The sequence below is a fragment of the Lindgomyces ingoldianus genome, assembly GCF_010093535.1.
Source record: "Lindgomyces ingoldianus strain ATCC 200398 unplaced genomic scaffold BDR25scaffold_73, whole genome shotgun sequence".
In the NCBI taxonomy this organism is placed as follows: domain Eukaryota; kingdom Fungi; phylum Ascomycota; class Dothideomycetes; order Pleosporales; family Lindgomycetaceae; genus Lindgomyces; species Lindgomyces ingoldianus.
In genome coordinates this window covers 57,627-67,038 of record NW_022985234.1, presented here as the reverse complement: position 1 = coordinate 67,038, position 9,412 = coordinate 57,627, and the positions used below count along the sequence as shown (strand labels likewise).

The 9,412-nt window shown below is 39.6% G+C and overlaps 1 protein-coding gene across 1 annotated transcript; it reads right to left on the bottom strand.

Annotated features, from left to right (window-relative positions):
- Nucleotides 1-7,623: 7,623 nt before the first annotated feature.
- Nucleotides 7,624-9,104, bottom strand: BDR25DRAFT_347630 (uncharacterized protein; the record flags this gene model as incomplete). Its single annotated transcript, XM_033694290.1, has 4 exons — nt 7,624-8,282; nt 8,338-8,809; nt 8,931-8,983; nt 9,027-9,104. 4 exons carry the CDS (start codon nt 9,102-9,104, stop codon nt 7,791-7,793), a joined length of 1,095 nt encoding a protein of 364 aa, XP_033539564.1. The 3' UTR covers nt 7,624-7,790.
- Nucleotides 9,105-9,412: the final 308 nt, after the last annotated feature.

The window sequence follows — 9,412 nt, the reverse complement described above, 5'->3', positions numbered from 1 at the left end:
GTGCGCAAGAAATTAGCTATATTAGCTATAGCTGTAAGCCTAGAGGGAAATCTATGTGTAATAAGCTTAAGTATATACTTAATAACTACTTTTTTTTAAGCTTAGTTAGATTCTTTAATTTAGGCTAGCATTCTGCTTCTAAAGGCTGTCTAGCGCGTTAATTACTTAGTGTTATGTAAAAGACATTATAGATAGCTGCAGCGTGTTATAAGAAGAGTTTTAAGTCTTATTTAAAAGCCTAAAGAGTAAGCTATATTTAATGTTTTTTAGAAGATTTAATCTAGTGTTGGTGTTAAGGCATTATGTAGATAGGTAGAGTGTGGTGGGGGCTTAGCAAAAGTGGCTAGCCAACCTGTGTGGCTGGCCAAAGTGTTAGGTACGTTATGCTACTTTTTAGCCTATTTATATTAGCTTTTAGTATAAAAAAGAAGTAAAAAAGTTAAAAGATTTATATATTTATATAAAGACGCTGTATAAACTGCTAATTAGTAGTAGAACTAGTTAAAAGAGTAACACAGATGCGCTCTAGGCTATTAGGCCGCATAAGGACATTAAAGACCCCTGCGCTAACAGTGTTAGAGGAGAAGGAGGGCTAGAGAGACATTGTGTGTGTGTGTATGTGTATATACAGGAGAACCTGTTACTATTAGCACTATATAAGAATAGAAAAGAGCTAGAGAATTATATAGTAGGGTTTATAAAGTTAAGGCTAAAAAAGAAAAGGTAAAAAAAAGAAGAGAAAACCTTACTATATACACCTCTTTACACACCTTTCTACACAAAGATCTTACACTATCCTGTTATAGAATCCTGCATAAAAACAGCCTATATACTACTAGACATTTATAGAACAAGTGTATAAAGCTAAATAATAATAGCTTAAACACTTTATATTATTTATAAAGCTATTTATAAAGCATAACTAGGGCAAGTTCTAATAAATAAGGTAAAGTATAGGCAAAATATATTTAGATAGACCTGCATAAACAGAAGAGAGGTAACTAGTACAGAAGGCAACTTCTTAGGCAAAAACAGAAAGTTGCTAGTGTTTATACATAGTAACAGTGTTACAGTCTAAATAGTTATTACGTAAAAGAAGGATTATGTAGCTATATTACATAATGCTTGTGCGTGAACCTTTGTGCGCAAACATCTAAATATTTCTTTTTTCCTCTGTACAGAGGAAAAGACAGAGCAATACAGAACTAGAAACATGTTGCCCCCACCCTACCTACTTTGTACGCTGTGCACACTGTACACCACTCTTACTCTTGCTACTTAAGTGCTTATACTATAAGCAGCTAGCTAACAGAGCCTATTTAACAGTTATAATCTTAAGTTACTTTTATAGAAGTAGGCCTTTTAATTATAAACTATCTACTTTACTTAGCCTTTATAGGCCTATTATGATTAACTTAATAAGACAAGAACGCTCTATATTAGTAGCTACAGCGGTGGTAATAATGTTTTAAATTACTTAGTTATACTTCTCTAGATATAGCTTTTTTTTACTAAGATTTTCTAGAGTTTAGTTACTAGTAGTAAGTACTACCTAGGTGTAGCCTGTACAGTCCCTACTGCAGGTCTGCCTAGGGCTAGTCTAAGTTACTATAATATCCTACCTATCTAATCGCAGGATTAAGGACAACTTGCAGAAGGAGGGGGGCCATGTCACAGTTAACTTAGACATGCCTTAGACTCTTCCTAGAGAGCCCTTAGCCTAGCCTTGGGCACATGACGTCCTGTCACGTGCCCCAGCACATATATATATCCTCTCACGAACCCCTGAGTCTCCTCAAGGATTCGTCTATTAATACTATCCTGTACCCCCTTCTGCGCTTCATGCTTCCTGCTTCACAGTGCTCTCACAGTATAATATAAAGTAATTAATAAGTGTAAGTAAATTAATAGTATTAAACAGCTATATATAATACTCTTTTATATATTAGCTAATATCTAATACATAGTAGATTAGACCTAAATATAGCTTTAAAACACACTTTTTATAAGCTATACTAAGTTTATTAAAAATAGCTTTTTTAAAAAGCTTATATAATTTAATTTTTTACTTACTAAAAGCTATTTTAAACTAACGTACTTCACGGGCGAGTTGCTCACACACCTGAGTCGCTTACTTTTGCCAAGACCCTACTAAACCACCCTTTCTACACTAATGCATTCCCCACAACACTACTTAGACGCGCTAAAAGAATGTTAGATACAGCTTACGCTCTAAGCTTTTAAATAAAACATAAAACTCTTAAAAAAATGTGCTGTAGCTATGTGCAGGGTCTTATAAAAGACAATAAATAACTATAGCACTAGATAACTTTTATAAGCTAATTCTACAGCTAAATTACAGAGGCTAGGTAATAAAAAGAAGTAGGTAATTATTAAGACTATACTTAAGCTATATGCGTAAGGAATTTCTCTTTAGATAGCATTTATAGCTAATATAGCTAATTCTTTGCGCGCTAAGCGTAATCTAGGCTATGTTTACATAAACTAGCCTAGTATGTTTATAAAGTGTTATTTAGAGCTTAAAGTAACATTTAAGCATAAGTATAACTATAAGAGAGCTCTCTATAAAAGTCCTAGGGTAATTTAGGGCAGGTTTAGCCTTATAGAGAATATTAAAGCTAAGTATAGCATCTAGAATAATAACACGTACAACTTTAGCAAGACAGGGTTTATAATTAGCTAAATATCTTTTAACTATACCTGCGCTTAAAACTTTACTTTAAGCTCTAAATAACGCTTTATAAATGTACTAGGCTAGTTTATATAAACATAGCCTAGATTATGCTTAGCGCGTAAAGAATTAGCTATATTAGCTATAAATGCTATCTAAGGGGAAATTCCTTGCGCATATAGCTTAAGTATAGTCTTAACAATCACCTGCTCCTTTTTATTGCCTAGCCTTTATAATTTAGCTGTAGAATTAGCTTGTAAAGGTTGTCTAGCGCTATAGTTATTTATTATCTTTTATAAAACTTTATACATAGCTACAGCACATTTCTTTAAGAGTTTTATGTCTTAACGTGTTTTATCAGTAAGCTGCGGACATCAGTAAGCTGCGCACCCCACCAAACCGCGCGCGCCTCTTTGACGGATAACTGAACAGCAACTGAATTAAACCTATATAAGTATATATATAAAATATTCCTAATTGCTTCTACATTGATTCCTTTTATAGCCTTGTACATGGCACCTTGAGCAGGTTGGTGGTGCTCGTTGATATGCCCGCGATGCCTGAGCCTGCGCATCCACCTCAACCAACCTATCAGCCTCTGCAGCCAGCCTCTGACCTTCCTGGCCTGTGAGAGTCCCTCCTGTAGCAATATACTGCCGTCGCTGTTGCTTCTTCTGCTCTCGGCAATGGTTAGCCTGACGCAGCTTGGTGTTCTCCTCTGTAAGGATTGTCGCTGAGTGCATCGCCATCTAACATCCTTTAACAAGCTGAGCTATTGCCTGGCTAGTAGGGCTCTGCGATTGACAACTAAGGCGGTTATGGATTAGTTGAGCCTGCTGCTGCAGCTGAGCGACTGTATGAGGCGTCTCTGCAGTCCAGCGCGTCTCACTGTTAGCTTCTTGCGCTGGTGGAGACGGTGTACGGACGACAGTAAGCGACGACAAGACGTGATTAGGACAGTGTGGGACTAAACCTGCTGCTTGAAAGCCGCTCTTAATTGTCTGCTTTGTGAATACTATAGGCCTAATATGCTTATAGATTCTAAGAAAGTCTTGCTTGTCAACATAGAAGATCTAATTGCGAGCGAGCTCTAACACCTGGTGTCCGTACGCTCGCTTGAGAGGCGCAAAACAGCCAACATCTAGAGGCTGTAGGAGATGGGAGCTGTGAGCTGGCATACAGAGACTAATAATCTTGTTCTCTGTACAGTACTGATCAAACTCAGGCGTCGCATGGCTGCTGTGGCCATCTACTATAAGCAGGCGATAGATTCCTGCTGTACGCGTCCTCGTCTGCTTGTCAAAGTGCTTAAGCCAGGCTAGGCTAAGGTGGTCAGTCGTCCAGCCGTTATCGCTCACTGCGAGCGTCCAGTCGCCGGGGATATCACAATACCAGCTAGCTTGGTGGAGCTTTCCATGCAAGATAATGAGCGGTGGGAGCGACCAGCCAGACGCGTTGATACACTTGATTGTGGTGACCCAGTCGCGATTGCTAGGCTGTACAGTAACTGCTTAACCAACAGTCTCAGAGCTAGTAACAACCTTAGACGTGCTAGCGACCCCTATCATAAATCCTGTCTCATCAAAATTGTAGGTATCCTCGTCTAGTATCCCGTACGTCTGACGCGTGTCCTCTACTAGCTTGAACCAGGCTCTAAACTTGACTGGATCCTGACAGAGAGCGCGCTGGGAGTGTATCTTCCTGTCCCACTTTGTCTGAAGCTCTGCCTGGCTGTTAACAAAGCGCGATACCCAGCACTTGCCTACAGGCGTTAGTGGAGGATCTTGGCGACGAGCTTGAAGCAGAACGTTCGCCATTCAACGCACGTCAATAATATAGGGTGGAAAGCCGCGTCAGTTAAGATCTAGGATCCAGGAGACAAGCAACTGCTCTTCGATAGGCGATAGCTTGCGGTTGACCGAGATTGTCTCGCGTTTTAGGAGGATACCACGGAGGCGCGTTCGGAGGGTGGATTCTGGTACGTCATAGGCTGCAGCAGCTGCACGAATTGATAGACAAGGGTTAGACTTAATTAAGACAAGAGCAAGCTAAAGTCTGCCTTCTTTTGCTAGAGATTGAGCTTGTGGTTGTCAAGCCATAGTTAAAGGTGTGGACGCGGTTTCGCGCGGTTTGGTGGGGTGCGCAGCTTACTGATGTCCGCAGCTTACTGATAAAACACGTTATTTAAAAGCTTAGAGCGTAAGCTGTATCTAACATTCTTTTAGCGCGTCTAAGTAGTGTTGTGGGGAATGCATTAGTGTAGGAAGGGTAGTTTAGTGGGGTCTTAGCAAAAGTAAGCGACTCAGGTGTAAGGACGGGGCTCCGCACCACTCCGCCAATACAACCAAAAGGTACGAATAATCAACCAACGTTGATTTTCGGGTGCAGAATAGTATATATACCCGTCGCATGTAAGCACCATCTCGGCCTTACATTTGGTGCTTACATGCGACGGGTATATATACTATTCTGCACCCGAAAATCAACCTTGGTTGATTATTTGTACCTTTTGGTTGTATTGGCGGAGTGGTGCGGAGCCCCGTCCTTACATCAGGTGTGTAAGCAACTCGCCCGTGAAGTACGTTATATTTTATTATAAATATTAGTAAAAACTATATTACATATCTTTTAAAACGTGCTAAGAATTATTATATAATTAAAAACTTACTAAAAAGTAAATACTTTAAAAAAGCAACTAAAGTAAAACTTTATACTTAGTATATAAGGTAACTATAGTAACTTAGAATAAAATCTTTGTATATAAACTTTTTACTAAGTAGACTAAAGTTAAGGGGAAAAAAAAGTTAGAAAAAAAAAAGAAAGTTAAGTAAAAATTAAGCTTTTATATAATTATAAATAAGCTCTATTTTAGCTATTTAACGTTAATTCTTAAGTGCCTTATTAGCTTTATAGTATTAAACAGTAGTAAGTTTTATATAATTATTTTTTTTATTTTTTTTTATATACTAGTTTAGTTTAGTTTTACTATTTAATAACTACTTATTCTAGTTACTACATAAAAGTATAAGCTTTAACTAAGTGCTATAAACATCTTTATATAGTCAAGTGCTATAAATAACTTTTATAGCTAAAGCGCTTTACTACTTTTAAATAAAATATTATACATACTTTAAGCTAAAGCTTTAGTAAGTTTATTTTTAATAAAAATAAGCTACTACTATAAACTATTACTAGCACTACTAATCTTTAAGTTATAGCCTAAATATAAAGTTTACTAGCTAGCATATTATTACTTTTTTTTTTTTTACAAAGTAGTAACTAGTATAGTTACGCTATTTATAATTACTATATGCTTTACTAAAGTGCCCCTTAGCGCAGCAGCACTCTAGGAACAGTTATAAGCCTAAGACAGCGCTATAGCATGTGCTGCACAGGTTGTCTACTACCTTTTTATATAATTATATAAAAATAGTGTTAATATATAAAGGCCTATATAAAGCTATTTAATAAGAGAATATACTACTATATATAAACTTTACATTCTGCTTTCAAAGGGCTAGTAATACATAGGCCTATAGACTATAAGCTAGTAGAGCTAGCTGCTGCTGTTCTATATGTAGAACAGAATTAATATTAGTGCTAGCTTAGTTAGTTATAGTAATAGTAGCATTATAAAAAATACAAGCCTTATTTTATGTCTTAGCTTTATATAATAAAATTAATTAAAATACTATAAGCTTAATGCTTATATTATTATTATTATTATTATTATTATTATTATTATTATTATTATTATTATTATTATTATTATTATTATTATTATTATTATTATTATTGCTGCTGCTATTACTATTATTACTGTTACTGCTGTTGTTGCTATTGTTGCTGTTGTTATTGCTGCTACTACTATAGTAGTTGTAGATGTAGAAGAGTAGTAGTAGCAGTAAGGATCTACAATTGTTGTACAACCCTGTAGTAAAGGCAGTTGCTATAAAAAGTAGTTATAATATAGTTACATAAAATAACCTTTTACTTTTTAGATCTCTAAAAAACATTATATAAATGCGTTATAGTATGTTTTGCCTAGTAAAATACTATAGTGTTTTATATTTAAACTGCTTCTAAGCAATTAGCAATTAGTTTTTTCCCTTTACCAGCTAACAGTCCGCCGTAGCTCTGCTCGAAGTGTCCCAGCACGCCAACGAAAACTCATACTCGGTACGAAGTAGCTTTTGTTAATTTGTATCCAGCGCGCCTGGGTAGTGTTCCTCAAAAGCTACCTAAAATTGTCTTTTGCAATTCCCGGTACAATTAGAAGCGAAACTTCCCTGGAACTTAATACACCTGATCTAGACTGTAAGTTAAAGGCATGGCACTCCGAGCCCGATGAGGCGTTCTCAGGAAGTGAGCCAAGGAAACCCCGCCACCGCCACGATGTGAGGATACCGCATCATGCCACCCGCATGCTTCGCTTGTCATCTGTGTTCACCGGTCACCCAAAGAAGTGAAATGCAGATACCGCATACTACAGAGTCTAGCATGAGACAGATTTCGGCTGAGCTGATAGTAGAGTGTCAGACACACTTAAAGAGTTTGGCAAAAGAAGCGCGAAACTATCGCTCTCGTCGCCTTCTCTAAAGAAGCTCTGGTCACAAATATGTCTTGAGCCGGATTTCTTGCATGAGCTGAGAAGGGGTCATAAGGTAAGCGAGTCGACAAGGTATTGAGATCCAAACAAGGTGAATTGTACCAGTGTATTGTAAGGTCTAATGAGCGAGAGAGAGCTCTGCGCTGACTATATACTGTACAAGAAAGGATCTAGTCCTAATGAGTGAATAGTATCGCGTGAGACACGTGCGACAAGATTTGCGGTACTAAGCATCGCCGGCAGCTTTATCGTCCACCACAAAGGCGAGGAGTAGTACTTGACAGGTAGCGATTTGTTCTGAAGTAAGCATTGCAGGAGATTCCTCAATGTTACCAATACGATCCTGCTTCAACTACTTATGGCAAAGAGCAGTCGAGTTTCAAACCCGGCCACAACGCTGAGTTCCAGTGGGCAGGTGTTGCGACTACCTTAGGATGCTGACCCCCTTTCCCCGTCTCCAGAAATTGGAGAATACCTCGAGAACTGACATTAGCGGGCGTGACGTCCCTCAGTCAGAATACCGTTGGTGCTCCAAAAGAGAGAGAGGAGCCCAAGGGCGATGGTGGCGGGAACGGAAGCTCCTTGGAGATCGTTGGGATGCCCATGCAGCCACCATGCCCAGAACCCAAAAGGGAACGCAAATATAATGAGATGGTAGATAGCCACATACATGGCAGATACAGCGTACTTTGCCTCAAGTCCCCATGCATAAGCATCTACCACCTGGTCGGAGTCGACGTCGAATTGACTGACTTTCTTGGGTATACTTTCCAGGACAATAGTGGTGTTGAGTTCCGGCATACAGTCATGGAACCTAGACCAGATGCATGGCTGGACGCATGCATGAAGATGCATATCAAATTCGTGTTGGGGTATGGGAGGATTTTCGGCGTGTGGAGGTCGTGGTGCGTATTTGTACTCCAGACTCGTTGGCAAGTCTTTACGTTCTGTGATGACCCATCGGGGTGCAACCCGCTTGAACTTGAAGAGATATCAGTGGATGATCTTGAGGGAAATCGGAGCTTCGCTGGCTAACCTTCACCACATTGCAATAGTGTAGCCTCCACATCGAAAGCCAATAACACATTGGTCCTCTACTTCTCCTATAGCATTCCTTCAGCGAACGATAGAAGCTACCGTCGTTTGTATTATGATCGATGGCAATGTGATTGATTCGGACGGAGTGGCGTGAACCTTCGACCCCTAGCAAAACCCAGAAGCGAAACATCGAGGGTGCTTGCTGGGCGGTAGCAGCCGGAGTTGGAGACGGACTGGAGCCAACGCCGCTTACATTTGGAGGTAGTTGAGTATTGGGAAAGGGAGGCAAGCGGCTAGCAGCAGACTGTAATGTGGCGCCGGTCGAAGACGCCGAGGTCGACGCCCCAGCAGGAGTATATTTCTGACTGGCACTCGATGTTGGTACAGCCGACCAGAAAAGCCTTTTCAAACAGTTCTGAAGGCCTTGCTGCTCCACGCCCGGCAGCGTGAAGGAATCTGAGGCGTTTCGTCTAAAAAGAGGATAATCTGGGAGACGATATCGGCTTCGCTCTCAGACATCTCAAACCACATGAGGGCCCCACAGGTCTGACTATGTTAGCTCGTAGCCCGAGGTCCAAGAATTTAGCTTACACATCTCCAAAAGAGCCGGGCTTCTTCGCCTCGGAGTCGACGCATTCTGGCCGCTAAAGGCCACCAGTCCCATCCCAAGTTGGTAAAGTCCTCTACCGCGGCTTTCATCAAATTGACCAGTGAATTATTCTGAGATCTCGAGATCCAAGCCTGGTTTCTCGATAGAGAAGACATAATACGTCTGAGTCGATATGGAAGTAGTAGCTTACAAAAGTCGTTTAACAATGATTGAAACGGAACAGATTGGCGAAAGAAGCTCTCCAATGCAACAAGATGCGCAAATTCTGGCTCTTCTTCTTCAACCTCTGATCCCAGTCAGTGCTGGCGATAGATCGATCCGATTCGTGGATCGATCCGAATCCACGCTATCCTGAATCTGGATTAGATCCTTAAATTAATTTATAGTCTTAGCTAAAAATTTGCTTCCCTATTAATAAAACAACTTTAAAAGTCTTGTATAATAGAATCCTATAAATTAAGCT